The 22,180-nt window shown below is 54.1% G+C and overlaps 3 protein-coding genes across 4 annotated transcripts in view; all 3 read left to right on the plus strand.

The window, feature by feature from the left end:
• The first annotated feature begins 155 nt into the window (after positions 1–155).
• Positions 156–4,035, plus strand: HYAL2 (hyaluronidase 2). Of its 2 annotated transcripts, none has more exons than XM_077184487.1 (4): positions 156–1,205; positions 1,668–2,609; positions 3,230–3,319; positions 3,456–4,035. In XM_077184487.1, the coding sequence occupies exons 1-4, from the start codon at positions 1,203–1,205 to the stop codon at positions 3,867–3,869; spliced, it is 1,449 nt and encodes a 482-aa protein (XP_077040602.1). In that variant the 5' UTR covers positions 156–1,202; the 3' UTR covers positions 3,870–4,035. The 2 variants fall into 2 exon arrangements, with proteins under 2 accessions (XP_077040602.1, XP_077040603.1); XM_077184488.1 differs by lacking the exon at positions 156–1,205 and adding an exon at positions 1,302–1,355.
• A 531-nt stretch (positions 4,036–4,566) lies between these two features.
• HYAL1 (hyaluronidase 1) lies at positions 4,567–7,023 on the plus strand. The gene is made up of 3 exons (XM_054640259.2): positions 4,567–6,289; positions 6,417–6,506; positions 6,596–7,023. The coding sequence occupies exons 1-3, from the start codon at positions 5,393–5,395 to the stop codon at positions 6,911–6,913; spliced, it is 1,305 nt and encodes a 434-aa protein (XP_054496234.2). The 5' UTR covers positions 4,567–5,392; the 3' UTR covers positions 6,914–7,023.
• A 10,398-nt stretch (positions 7,024–17,421) lies between these two features.
• The window catches only part of LOC129124943 (6-phosphofructo-2-kinase/fructose-2,6-bisphosphatase 4), a 51,258-nt gene continuing 46,499 nt past the window's right edge, over positions 17,422–22,180 (plus strand). The window contains exon 1 of the mRNA XM_077184808.1: positions 17,422–17,576. Within this exon, the coding sequence (XP_077040923.1) occupies positions 17,531–17,576 (46 nt within the window). The 5' untranslated portion in view covers positions 17,422–17,530. The remainder of the gene's footprint in view (positions 17,577–22,180) is intronic.

Genomic DNA, 22,180 nt, shown 5'->3' on the forward strand with positions numbered 1-22,180 from the left:
GCTGGTGCCTGGCACTGCCTGCAGGCCAGGCCGAGCTGTGGGGTACAGCCTGGATTTGGAGGGGCTGACCTGGATGCAGCACCCAACCCTAGCAGAGCTGTCACCATCTCGGTGGGAACTTCACCACAAAAGCTGACACCTAAGTGGTGCCACTAACTGGAGCCAGCTGCGGGTGCCTGCCCCAGGGCTTGGTGAGGCACCAGGAGCGGACACCGAACAATGCTGGGCTTGGTGCTCCCGCCTGATCCTTAGGGAGCTGCTGGGTGGCTGGGGAGCACTTCCGTAGATTCAATCCCGCTTCCTTCCCCTGTCGGCCCCGACACACCCTCGCAATCTGGCGCTTCCTGCGCGGGGCACCCCGCTTGCCCTCAGCCCAATGGGGCCAGCCCTGGCCTGGGCAGGCAGGGGACATGGGGACTGCCACATGCCACACAGCTGGTCCCTGAGCCCCGCCTGTGCTGTTGCCTGCCAGAGGGGACTGGCTGGAGCCTCAGCAGCGCTCTGGGAAGGAAGCCCCCCCAGCCCTGTTACACCCATGGCCCCCCTTGTCCCCTCCGGGCAGGAAACCCACGGGGCCGTGGCTGAGTCAGCAGCACCGCTTGCCCGAGCCCTGCACAGGATGTCCTGTCCGGCACAGCACCGCCCTGGGGTCACCACTGTCCTGGGGACACTGCTCTGCTGCTGTCACCACCATTGAGGACACCAGCACTCTGGCTTGCCAGCACTCTGGAGCCACCACCATTGTAGGATCACAAACTTTTTAGGGACAACATGATCCTGGTATACCATCCTGGGGTCACCACCATTCCAGAGTCCCCACTTTGGAGTGATGATGATCCTGGGGACACCACCGCCCTGGGGTCACCACCAGTCTGCTCTCACTGTGGTTTTGGAGTGACCACGACCCTGAGGATACCACCACCCCGCTGGGGCCAGCCCGGTCCCGGGTCACCGCGGTTTGGGGACCCCCGGCCGCCTCAGGCCCGCGCTTCCCCTGCCAGCCGTGGCGCCCCCTGCCGGCCCCAACCGCGGCCCCGCCCCGCCCCTTTCCGCCGCGTGGGGGGGGCGGGTCCTCCCGGGCCGTACCAATCGCGGCGGGACAGGGGGATAACTCCCCGGTGCCCGGTGCCCGGTACCGCGGCCCCACGGAGGTGTGTGTGTGCGGCGGGGCTCCGCCGCCGTCCGGAGCCCGGAGCCTCGCGATGGTCGGTGCCACCAGCCCGGCGCGGCGCGGGCGGGGCGCGGGGGCGGGGCCGGCGCCCCCGCGGGTGGTGCGGGCCGGAAGGTTTAAAAGGGGCGGCGGGGGGGCGGCGGCGGTGCTGAGGAGCCCGCGGCGGGGGATGGCCTGAGGCGCGGTGAGAGCCGCGCGGGGAGCGGGAGCCGAGCGGGGCCGCCGGGGGCCGCGCCCCGGCGCTTTGTCTGCCCGGCTCGAACAAAGGCAGCGCCGCGCCGGCACTCGGGAGAGCACGAGCGGGCGAAGCCGCTTGGGACCGGGATTCCCGAGAAGCAGCCCTCACTCGGGGCTTTGCCCGCACCCCCCGGGCGCTCTCTGCCCCGGGAGGGGACTCGGATCGGGGTCTGCTTTGGGGGGTGCGGGCAGATCGGCCCCTGCCTGCACCCCCTCCTGCCGGCCCCCCTTTCTGACTCTGTTCTCCCGCCGCCCCCAGGTCCTGTCGGGCAGGATGCGCGGGGGCTCCGCGGCGGCGGTGGCTGTTCCCTGGCTAGCCCTGCTGGCCTTGGCCCGGCAGCCCCCCGAGAAGCCGTCGGCCGCCCCCCATCTCACCCGCCGGCCCTTCCTGGTGGCCTGGAATGTGCCCACCCAGGACTGCAAGCCCCGCTTCCAGGTGTCGTTCGACTTTAGCATCTTCGACCTGGACGCCTCCCCCAACGAGGGCTTCGTGGGGCAGAACCTCACCATCTTCTACAAGGAACGCCTGGGACTCTACCCCTACTACACCCGTCAAGGTGTGGCCGTCAATGGTGGTGTCCCCCAAAACAGCAGCCTGTCCGAGCACCTCGCCCGCCTCCAGGAGGGCATCGAGAAGTACATCCGCTCATCCACCAAAGAAGGGCTGGCCGTCATCGACTGGGAGGAGTGGCGGCCTGTCTGGGCTCGCAACTGGAAGCCCAAGGATATCTACCGGGAGGCGTCCCAGGGACTGGTGATACAGCGTCATCCCACCTGGCCCCCTGAGAAGGTGAACAAGCAGGCAGCGTTTGAGTTCGAGTCGGCTGCCCAGGAGTTCATGGTCAAAACCTTGCGCAAGGCCAAGAGCTTCCGACCCAAACAGCTCTGGGGGTTCTACCTCTTCCCTGATTGCTACAACCACGACTACAGCAAGAACAAGGAGAGCTACACCGGGCAGTGCCCAGATGTGGAGAAGTCTCGCAACGACCAGCTGAAGTGGCTCTGGAAGGAGAGCATGGCGCTCTACCCCTCCATCTACCTCGACCCGCTCCTGGACTCCACTCCAAACAGCCGCAAGTTTGTGCGGGCGCGGGTGATGGAGGCCATGCGCATCTCGCAGAAGCACCACGATGATTACTCCCTGCCTGTCTTTGTCTACACCCGGCCCACCTACGTCCGCAAGCTGAATGTGCTCAGCCAGGTAGGGCTGCACCACTGGGACATCCTCATTCCAAGCCCTGTGCATCTGGGCTTTGGGGTCAGCTGAGGTGGTTCCTCTGCACCTTGCTCCCAATGGAGCAGGGTGGCTCTGGAGGCTGGTGTTGGCACTCATGGTGTTACTGGCAAACACCCATGGTTTGACTGTTTCCGTGTGGTGGGAAGCAGCACCATTTCGCATGGGTTTGCAGCTGGCCCCAGGGAGCAGGAGGGCTGCTTCCTCTCCTAGGACCCCCAGCTCAGCCCCTCTCTGGGGTAGATGATGGGGTGCCACAATTTGTTTCCCTTAGGGATGGGATGTCCGGCAGCAGGACTTGCACCAATGGTAATTATTTCCAGGGAAATGGTACTGCAGGACTCAGGTCCTGGCAGCTGGAACCCTGAGGTGTGTGAGCCCACAGCCCCTGTGCTGTGCTGGCTTAGCCCCTGAGGAGGAGGAGGGCAGTATTGGGAAGCCTGGCCCCCAAGTTGTTGGGACAGTCCCTTTTCCCTGGAGCAGGGATTGGGTCCCTGATCCTGCAGTGGACACTTGGGAGCACACTGTGCTGGGACTGTGGGTGCTGCATGGGCTCTGTGGGCACTAACCAGACCCTGTCCCCACAGGCAGACCTGATCTCCACCATCGGAGAGAGTGCGGCACTGGGTGCAGCTGGGGCCATTCTGTGGGGTGACGCAGTTGACACCAGAAACCGGGTAAGTTTGGGGTCAGTGTGGGATGTAGATGGGTGGAGGGATCACCTGCCCCAGAGGGGAGGACCAGTGGCTGAGCTGTCCTCTCCATCTGAGTTACTTCTCCTTGGGTCTCACCCTGGTGCTTCCCTTTCCCTAGGAGTTGTGCCAGTTAATGAAAAACTACCTGGAGGGGGACCTGGGACGCTACGTTGTGAATGTCACAACAGCAGCAGAGCTCTGCAGCACGACGCTGTGCCAGGGCCGGGGCCGCTGCCTGCGCCAGGACAGCCATGCCGATGTCTTCCTCCACCTCAACTCTTCCAACTTCCAGCTGCGGCGCCGGGATGCTGACCACCCCGAGCGCCCCCTATTCTGGGCCGAGGGCCAGCTCTCCTCTGCTGACATCCTCTTCCTACGGACCCACTTTCACTGCCACTGCTACCAGGGCTGGCAGGGCAGTGGCTGCCAGACACGTGCTGGCCCCCGCAGTCACGCCCCTGGCCCTTTGGCACCGCTGGGACTTGGGGTGCTGTTGCTGCTTGCAAGCTGGTGCTACTCGCCCCTGGACTGAGCTGCCCTTTTCTCTGGCGGTGTAGGAGGAGCCTATTTAAGATATCCGTACCCTGCCTGGGAGGCAGCTAATTATGGAGGGCTGTCCCTCACTGTGGCGGTGTGGGGGAAGAGCTCTGCGGTTGCCCCAACTCTACCCACCCTGCTGCAGTGCAGGCGCCTTTCATGGGGATGGGGGGAGGAGGGGGACCCCTCTCCTGTTGTAAGGAGAGGGATGGGGGCAAGAGGGACACGGGGGCGGGGAGCGGGTGCTGCGTGGTGCTGATCCCCCGTGTGCTGCCCCACACTGAAGTGCTTTACCTCGAATAAAGCTGGGTCAGACTGAGAGCTGTGGGCTGATGTGGGGCGAGGCGGGCACGGGTCACTCGACTCGCGGACACAAGCGCCGGGACGGGGTGGCGGGAAGCGGTGTGTGTTGGTATGGAGCTCGAGGAAAGCTCTGCTCTGCTGGGAGCCGCTCGGGGAAGGGGCCGGAGCCGCTCGGGGAAGGGGCCGGAGCCGCTCGGGGAAGGGGCCGGAGCCGCGTGGGCAGCCACGGCCGGGCCACCCACGTGGAGGCTGCGTGCGGCCCCGCCCCGGCCCCGCCCCGCGGGATTCCCTGCGTGGCCCGGCCCCCGGCAGCGCCCGGCACGCGGGGCTCCGGAGCCGCCGGCAGCGCCCGGGACGCGGGGCTCCGGAGCCGCCGGTACCGCGGTCGCCGTGTGGGGACACCGTGCTTTGCGCCACGGCCGGGGGTGGGTTCATTCCCGCGGGGCCGGGGACACCCCTGGGCCGCGCCCGCCCCTGAGCTCCGCTGTCCCGTGCCACGAGTGTCCCCCAGCGGTGCCCTCGCATGGCTCCTTGTCTCCGACCTGCTCTGCCTGTGCCCGTACAGCCTCTCCGCCCTCTGTCCTGTCCCGAGGGGTGCCCCTGGGCATGGAGCGGCCCCGCCTGGCACAGCCACTCCCTGCCCACGCTCCTCGGCTGCTGTGAGTCCCCGTGCCGTGCTCGCTGTTCCTGCTGTCCTGTGCTGTGGGCGTCCCTAGGCCGTGCCTTTCTGTGCCTCCTGGCCCCACGCCTGAGTGGCCCCAGGCAGTGCCCTCCTGTGGCTGCGGGAGTGTCCCGTGTCTCCTGCCCGGTGCCGTGCGCTCCCTCCCGGCAGTGCCCTCCTCCCGCCAGGGAATGGCCGGCGCTCTCCGCTTGGCGAGCGGCGCAGCCCGCGTCCATCGCCGTGACCTTCCTCCCCCCGCGCCGTCCGTGTCTGTTTGTCTTTCCAGCCCACTCATCGCCGGCCAGTCATGGGGTGTTGACTCTGCGCATTCCTTCCCGGCCGAGCCCGCCGCCGCCGCTCATTACGCGGGGCTGACGCTGCCGTCCCACTCCGGGACCGCTCTGCTGGGCTCCAGCTGCTGATAAATCCGGGGACTTTGAGGAAGTGGAAGTGGTGACCGGCACCGCTTGGAAACGGAGGTGTGGATTAACGCCGGTCCTGACTTGGGGATAAAAGCTTCAAGGTCTCAGCTCTCCCCAGGCAGCTCCAGCACCATGGCATCAGTGTGGTCCTGCTGGCTCCTCCTGCTGCTCCTGCCTGCCCTGACCCATGCTGGGGGGCCTGGTCCTGTTCTCGTCAACCGCCCCTTTGTCACCATCTGGAACATCCCCACTGCGCGCTGCGCCCAGGAGCACAATGTCACCCTCAGCCTGGAGGTCTTTGATGTGTTGGCCAATGACCAGGAGTCCTTCACCGGGCAGGACATCACCCTCTTCTACAGCGACAAGATAGGTCTCTTCCCCTACTACACATCTGAGGGGGTGCCAGTGAATGGGGGGCTCCCCCAGAATGCCAGCCTGGAGGCTCACATCCACCAGGCCACCCAGGACATCAAGATGACCCTGCCCAGCCCTGACTATGCTGGGCTGGCTGTCATTGACTGGGAGAAGTGGCGCCCACTGTGGATCCGTAACTGGGACTCCATGGAGATCTACCAGCAGAAGTCGGAGGAGCTGGTGCGGCAGCAGCACCCGCAGTGGCCTCCCAAGGAGGTGGAGGCGATGGCCAAGCAGCAGTTTGAGAAGAGCGCCTGCGATTTCATGAACAAGACCCTGTGGCTGGGTGAGAGCCTCCGTCCCAGCGCCTACTGGGGCTTCTATGGTTTCCCCGACTGCTACAACAATCACTTTGATTTGCCCTACAACGGGACGTGCCCAGATGTGGAGCAGCAGAGGAACAAGAACCTGTCCTGGCTCTGGAGGAGCAGCCGGGCGCTCTACCCCAGCATCTACCTGCCCCTCTGCCTCAATGGCACCCGCAAGGTTCTCCCCTACGTGCGGCACCGCGTGGCCGAGGCCTTCGCTGTCCAGCAGGGAGTCCTCGCCAGTGCCATCCCCGTCCTGCCCTACTCCCAGATCGCCTTCGAGCACACTCTGCACTTCCTTTCCCAGGTGATGGGCATGTGGGGATAGTGGGCACCTCTTGGGCTGATGGGGTGGCACCAGGGAGTCTTTATCTCTGCTGGGGCTGTGTGGGGGCTTCGAGCGCTGCTGACTTCTCCTCTCCCTGTGGGTGCAGGAGGACCTGGTGAACACCATCGGGGAGAGCGCGGCTCAGGGTGCTGCTGGCATCATCTTCTGGGGCAGCCTGGACTACAGCACCTCCAAGGTGAGTGCAGATGGTGGCATCAGGTCCCTGGCAGCAGGGACCCCCAGTTCCTCAGCTGTGCAGGGCTGTGACACCGCATGCCATTGCAGGAGATGTGCCTGAGGCTGAAGGACTACGTGGAGGGTCCCCTGGGCCACTACATTGTCAATGTGACAGCCAGTGCTGACCTGTGCAGCCAGAGCCTGTGCTCTGGCCAGGGCCGCTGTGTGCGCCGGGACAAGCAGCAGGGCTACCTGCACCTGGACCCCTCCCGCTTCTCCATCAACCTGCAGGCTGCCAAGCCCTGGCTGGTGACACAGAGCCTGGAGCCTGGGGAGGACATCTCCAAACTGGCCAAGGAGTTCAGCTGCCAGTGCTATGACAAGTGGCAGGGACCCCGCTGTGACACCCAGGGCTTGGCCAAGTGACCCCCCCAGGCAATCCTCCCACCCTGGGGACACTGGGGCACACAGGGTGGCACTACCTCAGCACCCTTGCCATGGGGTTGAGAACCTGACTGTGGGATTCTTAATAAAACCAGGAAGCACCAGCAAGTGTCTCTTTGTCTTCTGCTGCAGCGCATTTTGGGGTGGCAGGGTCCTCCTGGGGCACCACTGCTGCCTTGTGGTGCTGCCAAGGGCTGTCCTTTGGGCTGGGAGCTTGGGAGGTAATGCCTCAGAGAAACCACAGGAAAAAAGAAAATTTATGGGAAAAGGCATAGCAAGAGGGGATGACGGGGAAAGAGGATGAGAAATGGAAAAATGATGGGGAATGGCAAAAGAGTGGAGGCAAAGGGGGTGAGAAGATGTGATTGTGTGGCTGTAGTTGAAGGAGGGTGTGCTTCAACTCCTCACTGTGCACAGAGGAGTGGCCTGAAACCAATGCCCCCACTTTGATTTTCCCCTGGATAACTATATGCAAGGCAGTTAAGCCCACAAATGATATGCAAAAGCACTGATTTCTGTAACCCAGGCCACAGACTTAACTGTACCTATTTCAAAGCAGCTGGGAGAAGACATGAAACCCTGGCCCAGCTGAGATAAAGATGTTGGCATGTTCATCTTGGGGTGGGGAAATCACATGCTCATTTCTCTGATTTTAGGCTCTAATTCAGGTAATTCTAATTCTCTCATTCTAATTCTCTAATTCTCTCATTTTTGGGACTGCCCTGCACGGCACTCTGTGTGTATTGGGGACTTACAAAGCTGCACCCTTAATTTTTAAGCTGGTTGGTGTAAACCATTGCAGAATTGCTACACTTCTTATGTTCACTTCTTATTATTGCATTGAGGAGGATCTGAGAAGATACCACAGGAAACATAATTAAGCCTTTGGATTCCCTAGTCACAGCTTTCAGAAACATATACTCTGTTATTACCAAGCTCTTTGACAAGCTGGAGGCCCCTGAAAAAAATTAGTCATAATTGGATTTTGGCCCAGAATTAATAGTTTTATCTAATTCTTATAGAGATAGCTTGGTAAATGTGTGTTAATATTGGAAACAATATTATCTTAGTATTTTTTGTCTGTGAAATGTGTTTTAACTTACATGAACACTCAAACACGCTCCTCCCAAGCTACAGGAAATCTGATATTTGCTCTGTATTAAATACTGAAATTGAAAGCAAAGTTCACCTTGCTATTCACACAAAGAAAATTACCATGAATTTCAAGTCTTCCTTATGCCTGGAAGGGATCAGAGCTGTGTGCTTGTAACTTGAGGTAATTTAATATGCTTCAAGTATTCAGCTACTGGTGCCTAATTGGGGGCTGGTCTGAGGTTCTCCTGGACAGTATTATCTCAATCCATTAACCAAAGTAAGCACTGAGGTGGGCATCAGGAAAGAGACATTTCCTCAGGAGCTGCAGAGGCTCTGGCACTGTCAGAAGCCACAGAAGCCCTGCAGAAACCCTGTCTCCAAGTGTGGGTTTGTGGCTTTTCTTAAAGAAAAGTGAGGCTGGGAAGTGACAGACTTCCCTTATTTCTTGGAACAGCTCCTTTTCTTGTTATTGAAATAATGCAAACTTAGGCATGAATGCAGTTTGCCACTTTCAAATAATAGCTCTGAATGTGTAAGAGGATTTGCTTTATTCATCCTACTTATTGTAGCTCTTCTGTCCTTGCCCCTCACACTGTGTCTAAAACCACCAAGACACTGAATTTCATGTAATTTAGCTTGTCTTGCTCCAGACTCAGGAATGGAGACTAGAAAGGCACTGCATGTGGTGCCAGCAGACAATGTGGAAGCACGGAACATCTGCTGGGTGTTTTTTTCCAGGTCTGAAAACCTGTCTGTGTGTCTGGCTGTGTAAGGCAACCTGCCAGAGCCAGCCCACAGGCTGGGGTGTGCTGGAGAGCAGCCAGCAGTGACCCAGGCACGGGCCTTGTGTGGGCACAGCTCTGCCTCTGGGCATGGGCTCAGGCTGTGATCACAGCAGCTCCTGATCTCCATGCTCTGGGGGACTGGCCAACCTGCTGTGGGCACAGCTCACTTGTCACTGCACCACAGGCTTCACACTAAATCAATTTCCAGGCTTTTTCCATGTGCTGCTCTAAGAAATGAGGGAAGACTGTCACTTAGAACTGTCCTTACATTGCCAGGCTTTTAATTTCAATGGCTCATTATCTTTTTGTCTATGTTGTTTAAGACTCATATCTCCACAAATAATCCCAAGTATTTACCATAGTTAACTATCCCAAACAGAGAGAATTGACCTGCTGAGTGCTCTGAAGGCAAAATTATAATTTTACAGTCTAGAATGAAGATACTTGTAATGAGGAGCCTTTAAATGCTTTGATGTAACCAGGACATAAGTAGTTCAGCTGAAGGGTAAGGTCTAGATTAAGTCTTGCATAAAACAGATGGAAGGAAGCACTTCCAAGGAATTCACAAGCTTCTCAGATACAAACAGGATATTAGTAGCTTGTTATTTGCCTAATAAGAAAAGTTCTCATCTGCCTTATTCCCCTGACTAAAAAACTCAGAATCTGTGTAGAGATATTTCCCATGTTGTTAGAAATCAGTTTAGTCTGACACTGAGACATTGTTTTCAGTTCTGCTTGGATTAACAGCCCACACCTATGGTTAGATGACCAAGGGGGTGATGTATTTTGGGACTCCAGAAGTTGTTTTAGGTCCCTATTAGCTATCATTTGCTGTTGCATTTCACTTCATCCAAAGATCTGGACTGAAGCCATAAAACCAAGATCAGGAGTATGTGAAGCAGATCCTTCCAGACCACTTCTGCATCTCTTCCAGCTGGATGCTGAGCTTCTCCTGTTATACAAGTACAAACCTCTCTTGGAAGAAATAAATCCTTCCCAAAACAGATCACAGCAACTGTTATGTCTTGAAATTAAAGAGATGGCATGTGAGTCCTTAAAATGCCCTTTACGCCATTGGCAGTGCATGGGAGGCTCGTGGCACACAGGGCTGGTCACTCAGAGCTCAGGTTGCTCCGTGGGTGGAAGCTCAGGGGCAGAGAGGAGGGCTGGGGCAGGTTTTTGTCACTCTGCAGCTGCAGAAAGCCCCCCCTAACTCCCAAACACACTCTGCTCTGCTGTGCCCAGAGCTTCCAGGTGAGCAGCTCACCCAGCAGGAGCAGCTGAGGGGAGGCAGAGAAACATGAGACCAGGAGGAGGAGGCAACAGCACAGAAACTGCCTCCAGTGACACTTGAGCCTGTGAGCAGCTGGAGGGGCTCCCCAGAGCAGCAGAGGTTTCATTGCCTCTGAATAAAGCACCCCCCGTTTGCCAGTAGCACTGAAGGTGTGCACAAGGCTTCACTGCTTTCCTGTTAATGCTTTTAACTAAAACTTGCCACTTCTTTTTCACGTGCAGTGTCAAAGTTCACTTCTGATTATTGTTTCAAAAGTGAAACATCAGCTCCTACAGAAATAATTTCCAGAGCTTGAATGCCAGACTCTGTATCCCAACCCCCTCAGTGTCACTCAGAGCAGCACCGATTGAACACAAATTTTTTAAGCTACCAGTTACCTAAAGAGAAAGTGGCTCTTTCTTACAATGCCTTGGTATCTCTGTATCTCTGTTTTGTTTGAAAATCATTCACTCCAAACCTTTTCCCTTGCTCAGGCATTTTGAGAAAAGAGGTGAAAAGGTTTATAAAAAACACACCATATTTAAGAAAGATCTAAAGTTGTCTTCAGGGGCCACAGACTCTGCTACTGCCCTGGACCTGACATCCCTTGTTTCCGAGAAGCAGCAGGAATATCAGCCTTCATTCCTCTGATTCACCAGATTGCAATTTCAGAAGTTACTTGGAAACAACAAAAGTGAGCCCTGAAGCACCGTTTGTGGGCTCCCAGGGAGCGTTTAAACATCCAGCACAAACAGCAGACCTTGCTTTATGCTGAACAAACAAAAAATGCCTCTGCGCTGGAGAACGTGTCCCACTTTGTTCCAGAGCTTTCTGAATCTGCCATTCCTGGGGCTGGGCAGCAGAGCAGCATTTCCACCACAAGAATGTGGGCGCAGCAGCAGCTCCTTTGTTGGGAGTGCTCCCGGCCAGCCTCGCGCAGGGCTGGGCCGTGGGCTGCAAGGGCTTGCAGGTTTTCTGCTCGAGAAAAGTCTGGTTTGTGTTTTTCACTGCTGGTGGGACTCTCAGAGGCAGAACACTTGTCCTGTTTGCAGCATCTCTGTGCTCTGATTTGGCAGCAGCTTCCCTCCTGGTTATTTTCCACCCTGGGGCTCTAAAACAGGCTGAGCAGTGTCCTGTGCTGGCATTAGTAAATCAGCAGGAGCGTTATCAACAGCCTGAGGAGGTCAGAGGGAGGCCCTGGGAGTGCTTCCAGTGAAGCTGCTGGCTTGCACTGTATAGAACACCTTGTAAACTCATTTTCCTCCAGTTACATGTTAAGCATAAAGCCATATAGTGCTCCAAACTCTGCTCTAATCTGCTGGTGCAGACTGCAAGCAAACACCAAACAATATAGCAAAACATTTTGTGGGAACTGTCCTGCATTTGACTGTAACTTCTCAAGAGGAAAGATTTCATTTGACAGGTTACTGGTCCTATTCCCCAATTAAGACATAAACAGTTGTAATCCTCTGTGCTGTTGGGCAGAGTTCAAGGTTAGTTTCAGCAAAAACAAACCAAGTTAGAACTGAAGCAGGGAAAAAAAAAAAAACCAAACCAACCCAAAATTTGGAGGTAGAACCTGCCCGCAGTACAAAGCCTATATTCTTTATTATCTTATTTGTTTTAATACACACCAGCTGATACCTGCACACAGGAGATACCAGCTGAGATAACAGGAAGGGAGTTCAATATTTAAGGCTTGGCTTTTCTCACCATAGCAACAAATCTGTAAGGAGAGTAAGAGGACATGGATAAGTGGCAGCATCCAGCCCAGCTGGCTGCAGTGGGCAGGCAGCCTGAGCCTCCCCCAGCACCACGGTGCCCCATGCAGAACCACAGTGGGTGTGTGAGCACGGGCACCCCGCGTGCCCTGGGCACTGTGGGCTGTGCAAACCATCAGCAGAGCCAACACAGAGGTAGGTGTTTGCTTCCTTGTCTTTGAGGCAGCTGGGAAACAGGGTGATCTCTGTTTAATCCTATTTTCCTTTTAGTAAATAGTGGAGGTGGTGATCCTTGAGTGTGGGTCTGCTCTCCCAGATGCATAAATCAGCTCCTGGGGCACAAGTGACTCTTCATAGTCACTGGCCTAGAACAGAAGAGCCCTCCAAAGGTACCCTTTCCTCCCTGCTCCTCTGCCACCCTTCCAAAATTAGTTGAATGAAACAGATTCTCTGTCATAAATACATGCTGCATTTATTCATGAGGACAAACACCTGTGTTGATTTTTGTATCATAGATTAACACTTGTTCATCCACTGATAGAATTTGTTGAATCAGTAATTACATTCAATTGAATGAAATAACTTGAAAATCTGTCATCAGTGTCCCATCAGTGTCTGAAACCAGGTGAGCCCAAGAAGAATTGCCACCAAAATCTACTTGGAGCTAATCTTCAGGGTTAACTTCAGGACGTTGATCAGAAGGGTCATGAAACCTTTTCCACTTCAGTTGTGATTAGAAGGCATAGTATGAATGCTAATTTTCTAAGCAAGGAAAAATTATTCCTACCTATGCAGGTTTAACACAAAATACCTACCAAAAACCAAGAGCAATGGGATCAATCTTTAACCCTGATCTGGGTTCTTGGTAGATAAATGGATGTCAGAGTTATTTTAACAAGGCAGTTAATTGATGAGGAATCCCCAGAAGAGACACACACCAGAGTATTAATTTCCTTTATGGCCCAAGTTCATAATTTATTTTTTCTATCACCCAGACTCTGGTGGAAAGAAATGCAACACCAATGCAAGCAATTTGCCAAAAAATGTGCTTAATATAATATTTATATAATCTTCGTACATGCTGCCTGTTGTGAAGGGGAGCTGTGATTAAAGATACATTTTTTCTTAGTCAAAGGTTATGGAAAATCTCAGTTGTCTGGGATCAAGAAGCAACACTTGACTACAGCTGCACATACAAAAACTGAGCAGCATAAAAATAGCACAACAAGCACTCCAGCAATGCACATAACAAGATTTGCCTCTTCCAAAGAGCCTGAGAAAGGCCAGGCAAGCTCTTGGGGTCTGACCAGACTGGAGATGAGAATTCCCACTTAAAAAGATAAGGCTTCCCAAACATCTTAAGTCTCCAGTCTTGGGGGACCTTAACATGCTCCTATGCTTCAGGACAAGGACACACATGATTTTTTAAGATCTTACAGTCTAGACAAAAGAAACAGTTCAGAGAAAGGGAAAAAAAAAGGCACAGCATGAACAATGGCTACAAGGTGACTACATGAATAATTGTATTAACTTTTGCTTGCTGGTTCACCTGTTGGTTTCTTCCTTTTATTCTTCTCCTGCACACTTACAATTTGGGTAAAGACTGCAAATATATCTTTAAGAAAGAATTGTGTTATCTGGCTGAACTGAAGGCAGTGCAATCCTGCACGTGGCCAATTTCCAAGGAATTTAACAAAGCACCCAATGGCTTAAACCTTCCAGTGGAGCTGAGAAACAAAAATCCAATTGATTTACTCATCTTTAAATTATTGTCATCCAGAGGTAAAAATTATTGGCTCCCATTAGAGCAGGAGGAACGTGACCTGTGAAGAACAGAGTCACTAGGATTGGTGTCCCAGGCAGTCCAGGCCTGCCCCAGCCATGTTGCTCTGATAAGCCCCATCAGATGATTTCCCTTGCCAAGCAGCTGAAGGAAAAATGTATTTTTGTGGCCTTCTCTTCAGTTCTTTGAAACCACAAAGCCACATGTAGGGAAAAATATTTTCCGAGGCCTGTAAGTGCAGCAGTTTTTCCAGTTTAACTATTTTTGAGAAAGGGCACAGGACTAAGTCAAACATTTTCCAAATGGATGACCCTGCTTGTTCAGTTTATCCAAGCACAAGCAAGGGTCAAACATCCCAGGCAGAAACTGGGAGTATTTACCTTGAACACTCTTCTCTCCTGCTGAGTTCTCCGAAATGCAAATAAATGATCAGATTTATTTTTCCCTTATGAATCTGTTCCTAGTTCCACTTGTCAGATTAACTACACCTCACCAATCTGAACAAAATCTCAACAACCTCATCAGTGGTTGGCCACACAGATCTTGAGCAAAACCCAAGATTTCTAGCAAGTTTTGCTGTTAATACTTGCCCTGGTTTATCAGTGATTTAATCTACTTTGCTTTTAAGAACACTGAAGTCCTCTGCACAGTTAGGACCCTGCAGTGCAGCTTGTGTGGAGGGCAGCTGCTGCACACAAAGGCCAAGGTGTGCCTTCCCACCTTGGAAAAAAATGCTGTGGAGGAGGATAGCCATGGTTAAGCAGTGGAGAAAAAGCAGAAAGGGCAGTGTGGTGCCCCTGAGGCTGTGCCCAGCAGCAGGGCAGGGTTACAGCTGCCTCCTGCTGCTGCTCGGCACCTTTTGTTCTGCCAGGAGGAGAGGAGGCTCCTGGCTGACACTGAGCCACATCTCCCTGCCCAGCAGGACAGGGGGGTCACTCTGAACCTTTCCACAACACCAAGCAGTCAGCAATCCTTGCAGATGCGTGGTTTGTTGGATTTTCTTTGTTTTTAAGCCAGGGACGGGAGGGTGAGCTGCTGCAGTGCCCAGCCCCCTGAGCTCCATTTCTGGCTGTGCCTCACTACCTGCTGCTTCATGCCAGCTGCAGAAAATACTTTTTTTTTTTTTTTTTTTTTAAATAAAACATAGGGATAAGGTTTCACTAAACCCAGAAACTGTGACTAAAAGATGTTTCACGGGGAGAGCAGATGAAACAAAGGGCCTCTCTCCTATGCCAGGCCTCAGAACTTTAGAGAAATTCTCACACAACTCCAGTGGCCTTTGCTTCAAGCTGGAAGCAGTCAGTGACCAAAAGCAGAGTTAACTAAACCCATTTTTGAGCTATGCCATCTGTGCCAGTGCTCCAGAACAGCACAGGGACATGGTGGCTCTGAGTACCCACCACATCATCCTCCTCCTTCACTGCTGCTCTTTGCAGTGGACAACAAACCTTGCTGATGTAGAAATGACCACAGTTATGTAAAGTCACTTGAGCTCCTTAGAAGATAAAGCAAACTAGTCATTAATACTTCAGATGAAATCATGGAGAGTTAATAAGGATTAAGTACTGTCCAGAAGGGGGACACGGGTGACTTCCACCTCCACAGAGCCAGCACCTGCACTGAGGCACCTCCAGGAGCCGTTCAGCTCTAGGGGCTGCACAAAGAGCTGCATCTTTGAGAACTCCCTGAGAGAAAAGGAATTTTCCCCAGCATGGCAAGCAACAGTGATACACTTCTCTTGTGTTTGCCCTCAGCTGTGAGAGCCTGGCATTGGAGAAGCAGCAGGGGTCTGGTCTCAGCCCACAGTAACCCGGTCCTAGCTCTGAGTCAGCACCCAGACACGTGAAGGAAGGGATACCAAACATCCTTATGATCTCAGCCACTGAGTTTCCTCATTGCTGGAGGCATCATCACCTGCAGATAAGCATGCAATTCTCCCTGTCTAAAAAATCCACACCAACAAACCACCCTCTCTTTCATGTGGCTTAATTTCTACAAGCAATTCAGAAGCTGTTCTTTATTAACTGTAGTTTTAAAGCGTCAGGTGATGCCCAAGCAGAGCCAACATAGTTACAATGCTAATGTTGCCAGTGGGGGTCTGAAACCAGCTGCCCAGACAGAAAACTTAGAGCTTACTCTAAGTAAACTTGAGACAACTGTATCACTTGGAGACAACTTGGGATGCAGGATGGAGCTGTGTAGGTAAATGAAAAGACATCCTGACACGGTAAAGAAAATTTGCGTGTGAATTTTATGCAGAACAAACAAGAAAATCTCTTAACTACATTGCTTATGTCGACCATTTTCATCTTAAAAGGGGAATTATTACTGTTTTTTGACTAGTAAGTGGATTTAGACTGATGCTTCCTGAACCTTCCTTCGTGTTCTGTTTGGCCCCCCTCTCTTGTGCAGTGGAGTTTCCCCCTGCCCGCACTTGTGCCTATCTCTGCAGGCCAAAGGCACAGATAATTCTCCTGAGCTCAGTGCTGCCTCTGCAGCTCCTCACCCCAGAGAATAACAGTGTGATAACAGCCCTGGAGCTTTACACACACCCACTGAGTTCATGCCTGCCTCGGGGGGACAGCCCAACAAAATTACAGAACCGTGAGGAAAGGCAGCCACAAAAATAACGTGTCCCAACCTGACCAACATAACAAACGCACTTCAGTATCACCCTAAGGACGGTATAAAGACCTAGAGGATTGTTGTCATTATCTCAAGCTTGTGTCAGGAGCAATGCTGTGCGTGTCCTCAGGGATGCTGTATGCGAGGGCAGCGCAACCTGCAGCCCGGAGCGGGTGGGCGGCTGTGCCCCGAGCGCACGTAGGGGCTGTGTGTGCCCGGACTGGCTTCACCGGCCCCGCTCCGGCTCCCAGCGAGGAGCATCCCGGCCCTGGCTGCCCTCCCTGCCTTGCCCTGCCCTGCAATCGGTGGGGTGAGCTCGGCTGGCTCAGCGCTGGCTCCGCGGAGACTCTGCGCGGGTGCTGCTGAGCCTGGCCGAAGGCTGGCTGCTGAGCTGAGCCCCACTGCTGCTGAGCTGAGCCCCACTGCTGCTGAGCTGAGCCCCATCGCTGCTGAGCTGAGCCCCATCACTGCTGAACTGAGCCCCATTGCTGTGAGCTGAGCCCCATCGCTGCTGAGCTGAGCCCCACTGCTGCTGAGCTGAGCCCCACTGCTGCTGAGCTGAGCCCCATCACTGCTGAACTGAGCCCCATCACTGCTGAACTGAGCCCCACTGCTGCTGAGCTGAGCCCCATCGCTGTGAGCCCCATCGCTGTGAGCCCCATTGCTGCTGAGCCCCACTGCTGCTGAACTGAGCCCCATTGCTGCTGAGCTGAGCCCCATTGCTGTGAGCCCCATCGCTGTGAGCCCCATCGCTGTGAGCCCCATCACTGCTGATCCGAGCCCCATTGCTGTGAGCCCCATCGCTGCTGAGCTGAGCCCCATCGCTGCGGCCACTGCCGACCCCCAGCTCCTGCCCCCGGGCTGCATTCACACCCAGCTCTCCAAAATGGCTACAGCCGCCCCACCTCCCTCACGTCCACTTAATTTTTACTCGTTAATTTATTCGTTTATTTTAAATTTCTCATGTTAACAAAACACGAAGCCCTGGGGAGCGAACAGCGAGGGGACGGCCGCGGTCCCGGCGGGGAGCGGGCGATGGGGCGCGCAGCGGTGCGGAGTTGTGGTGCGGTGCGGAGTTGCGGTGCGGGGGTTCCGCGGCCGTGCCCGCGCAGAGGTGCGGGATCTGCTCCCCGAACCCCTCCTGCGCCCCGCGGGCTGAGGGCGGAGCGGGGGCTCCGGCGGGGCGGGGGCTGCCCGGGGCCGGTCCCTCCGCCCCGCCCCGCGCGGGGCGCGCACACCCGCGGGCGGCTCCGCGGGGCTCCCCGCGGCCCTGCGCTCCGAGCCCGCCTCCGCCGCAGCCAGCCCAGCCCGCCGCCCATGTGGGGCCGCCGCGGCCGCTGCCCGCAGGGCCGGCGCTGCCGAGGTAGGACCCCCGGACACCCCCGGGACACCCCCGGACACCCCCGGGACACCCCCGGGACACCCCCGGACACCCCCGGGAGCGGGGCTGCCCCGCCGCTTCTCTCCTCCCGCCCCCGGCTTCCCACCCGCGGGGGACCCACGCGCGGTCAGGGCACGGCAGAGCGGGGAAGGTGGTGTTGAAGGTGGTGTTGAAGGTGGTATTGAAGGTGGTGTTTTCCTGGAGCCCTGCTCGGGATTTTCCCTCCCGGCTCCACCGAGCAGTGAGGGTGCCCGGCATCTCGGAAAGCTCGGCCGGTGGGAAATGGGAATTGCGGCTTCTGCCGGAGCAGCCCTGGGTGAAGGAAGGGTTGGGAGATGTGGCGTGCAAAGAGGGAATCGTAGTGTAGCAGCAGCTGTTTGCTCGCCGAGTTATTTTTGGAGATTGCTGTGCTGTGCTGGACTTTTTTTTTTCCAACTGTCTGTAGGAAGGCGGGTTTACATCTCACTCCTCCAAGCCTCGCTGCTCTCCATTTGCCGAGGAACGGTGTAAAAGCGGTGCTTTGGCAAATACTGATCTAACTGGTTAGCTCTTCTTCCCTTATTCCTAAGGGCAACTCCATAAAAAGCGCACGATCTGCACCTTTTTTTATCTGCCTTCGTGAGGTTTGGCTGCTGGCTCGTTGGGCCCTTCCTTGGAAAGGGCTGGCTGTCCCTGGGGCCCGAGGTCTGGCGTGTTTGTCAGGTACTTTGTGTAATACAGGGTGACAGCTGTGATGCAAGTGCACCAAAACTTCTGCCCGTGGCCTTAGTCATGGTTATGTTTGGATATAATTTCCCCACTTCCTAGGAAAATTGTATTAGGTATGCTGGAAGATGAAGCGGGCAGTGCTGCTGCCGTGGGGCAGGAGGGGAGGCAGGGGTGGATGTGGCAGTGAGGGTGCCATGGGGCAGGGGTGGATGTGGCAGTGAGGGTGCTGTGGGGCAGGACAGGGGGCAGGGGTGGATGTGGCAGTGGGGGTGCCATGGGGCAGGGGTGGATGTGGCAGTGGGGGTGCTGTACTCGGGTTTGGTAACGGGACCAGCACCCCGGTGTCACACAAAGCTGGGTGTCACTGGGTGCAGAGTGGCCGTGGCTCTGCCCACTGAGTCACAGGCTTGCTCTTGTTTACAGCCATCATCCCTTGGCTTCTGCCAGCCTTGCAGTGGGCAGCTGCTGCTTCCTCCCTGCCTGACTCCACCCCAGGGCATGGAGAAGGGGTTCAGTGAGGCTGGGGTTGCAGAACCTCAGGACTAGCAGGGGACCCCCATTGAGCTGTTGAAACGTGCTGATGGCCATTGCTTTGTGGCTGAATGAAAATCCCTTGGCTGCCCCTTTGGTCATTCCCACAGTGCTTGTGCTGGTGTCTTCCATGAGCAGGGGTCTGTGGCTGTGCCAGGGGAATTGCCTTCTGCCCTTGCTGCTCCTGTCAACACCTGGCTCCTTGTTGGCTCTGTAGCAGGACCCTTGGTGCTCGTGTGGCTCTTTGAGATGTGAGGAGGAAAAATCAAGACGTTAATACTGAAGAAACTTGAAGACTCTCCAAGATTTTTCCATCTTTAAAGATGTTAATTCTAAATTAAACGTTTTCTATTGGCAAATGCCAGAGAAACAAGTTCATTTGAGGCAAAAACATACTAGACCAGCTATAACTGGGAGCAATCCCATATATATTTTGTAGTGCTGTGTGTAGAGGTGAAGATGGGACTGAGTAAATGCCCGTTGTGGGACTCCTGGTCCTTGTCCAGTGTGTTGCAGAGCAGTTTGCAAAGTTTCCAATAAGTTTGCTTAATGTGACCTCACTCAGTTCTGAGGCACTCCCATAATTATGGCTGCAATTAAAGGCAATAACATCCATTTACATAAGATGCCAGTCCTTTTAAATCAGTGCATCATCTAATGAGAGCATTCATGTAGGGATAGCTGTGCAGGATGAGGACCCAAAGCTGAGAGCACTTTGGGGAGGATTTGGTTTCAGAACTTTCTTGAGGTCATTCGAAGGAAGGATCTGCCATGAAATAGGACATCTTGTTATGAAAATGTACTGATTTATAAATATAACCCTTACCAATAGCAGGATGTTGTTGAATTGAGTGATTGTAACACTTCATTTTTTTATGTATCATCCATCCAATTAAAAAAAAAAATCAGCCTGGTTGCAACAATATTTTTCTCAATTTGATTGCGTCAATGTTCCTTCACTCTTATGAGTAAGAGATTTGGTAAATCCAACTTGTGGACAGTATTTAATTGCTGGTGAGGCACTATGGATGTGTTCTGAATGGCTCACTGGACTTGCATGGTTTCCTTGGGCTTAACCTCTGTATTATGCCCACAGATTTCCCCTTGAGATAAATATAAATCTTAGACTTGAAGTGCTGGAAAGGATCACATATGTGGGGAATGCTTTGACATTTGAAAGAAATGACCTGGTGGAGTATTCCCACCTTCCCACTCTATCTGTTTTGTTCTGTTTCTCTTTTTTTGTTTGCTTTAAGTTGTTGAATATGGTGTAAGCTTGTGGCCCCACACCCTGGGTGGGGCTCCTTGGGAAAAGCCACAAAGTCAGTGCAATAGAAGGGGCAAAAATTGTCAAAATACAAGTGAGGAGGCACCAGCCGTGAGCCTGAGAAGTGCAGGGTTCCTTGGGTCTGTGCTGGTTTTCCCCACAAGCCATTTTTGCCCATTATAAGAGAAATAATTAGTCTGTTAACCTTTTCTCACAGGCAGAGTGCTTGGCTTGTGGTGTCTGAGACCGTAAGAGGTTAAGTAATTAAATTCTAAAAGGCAGCAAAAGAGAATAATCAACTCCAAACTCCCTAGACTGTCTAGTTGGGCTCTCCAGTGTCTAAAATTAAGTAATTTAGGTTGACTCCTGATTTCACTAGATTTTTACCAGGCTGCAGGAGAGGGTGCCGTGTTGCTGCACACAGGTTGTTATTTCCAGCAGTGGTGGGTTGGTTTTGGGCATGGTTTGGTCGTGCAGAGGGGCAAGGGCAGCTCTGACAAGGCTCCAGCGTGGGGCTGGGGTTCCTCTGAGCCAGGCTTGTTCCTGGGTGCCTGCCAGGACCTGGCCCTAGGTGCTGTAATCCCTCACTGATTATGAATCCTAATCTCCAGGTGTGCTGGACCCGCTGCCTGCTGAGGTGCTGACCTGGTGAAGTTAAATCCCAGGATGGTTTGGGTTGGAAGGGACCTTAAAGTTCATCCCATGCCACCCCCTGCCATGGGCAGGGACACCTTCCACTCCCCCAGGCTGCCCAGGTCCCATCCCACCCACCCTTGGGCATTCCAGGGATCCAGGGGCAGCCACAGCTGCTCTGGGCACCCTGTGCCAGGGCCTACTGTGTTCACAGGGAAGAATTTATTCCTAATATCCCATCTGGCCCTGCCCTCTGGCATTTTAAAGCTGTTCCCCCTTGTCCTGCCACTCCGTGCCCTTGTCCAAGGGCCCTCTGCAGCTCTCTTGGAGCCCCTTTAGGCACTGGAAGGGGCTCTGATGTCTCCCTTCTCGTCTCCAAAATCACTCTGAAGAGTGATTAGAGCCTTCTCTTCTCCAAAATCACTCTGAAGTCCTGAGCCTGTGAATTTGTGTCTGTGCAAAGAGAAGAAATACTTGGGGATTTTTGAGTAAAATGGGTCAGCTTACCTGTGCTATTACAACAGTGCAGTTTCAGGTGCCTTTAGGGTTGTGTTTTGATTCTGCCAAATTTATCTCTCATTTGAGAAGCTGCTGCATGAGGGGCTCTCCTGGGTGTTGGTGTCTGCCACATGTAAGGGTCTGAAGTAATTAATTCTGGAATTAATCCTGAAGCCCTGAGCTGCCATGAACACAAATGACGAGTCTCTTAATTGCAACTGACTTGTATCCATGTGATGGATAAAAAAGGATGTTTTGCAAATGTTTTATTAATAAAATGGGGTGGATTTGTCATGGGTGCCCTTGTAGAAATAAAGTGCCTGCTACACTGGAACATGGAATTTAAAGCTGTAATTTCTGCACTCGGATATCTGAAATGCCTGCATGGCATTAGCTTCAAGGTGATTCAGTATGTTACTGTATTGTTTACAGGCCATGCAGAAGTAGAAAAACGTAGGAAAAAATAAAAAACAAAAAAGGTGAATAAAGAGTTTTGAGTTCTTGTCTCTTTTTGATCTGAAGTTGAGCTAGAGCTAACCAAACTCCTTCCTGAGTAGTTATTTTTAAAAAACTTCTTTCTGTTTCTGCATGGCTCCCTGTCTTAGTGTGGAGCTGGCTTCACACACGTTGAGCTGTGGCCCTGGGCACTGCCAGGGGAGCTGTGTGACCCAGGCTCCTGCAGGCACTGCTCTCCTCTGAGCAGGAGCCACAGCAGCCCCACCAGCCCCACTCTGCTGCAGGCTCCGTGCCTGTCCCCAGAGTGACACCTGAAAGTGGCTGGGATGTGCCTGAAAATGGCTGGGACGTGCCTGAAAATGGCTGGGACGTGCCTGAAAAGGGCTGGGGTGTGCTATTCCTGCCTGCCTGGCTGGGAAAGCCCTCGTGGTGCTGCTTCTCTGGGTCCCCTTGTGAGGGGTTTCTCCATGGGCACACAGCAGCAGCCTTGGTG

The sequence above is a fragment of the Agelaius phoeniceus genome, chromosome 11 (genome assembly GCF_051311805.1).
Source record: "Agelaius phoeniceus isolate bAgePho1 chromosome 11, bAgePho1.hap1, whole genome shotgun sequence".
Classification (NCBI taxonomy): Eukaryota; Metazoa; Chordata; class Aves; order Passeriformes; family Icteridae; genus Agelaius; species Agelaius phoeniceus.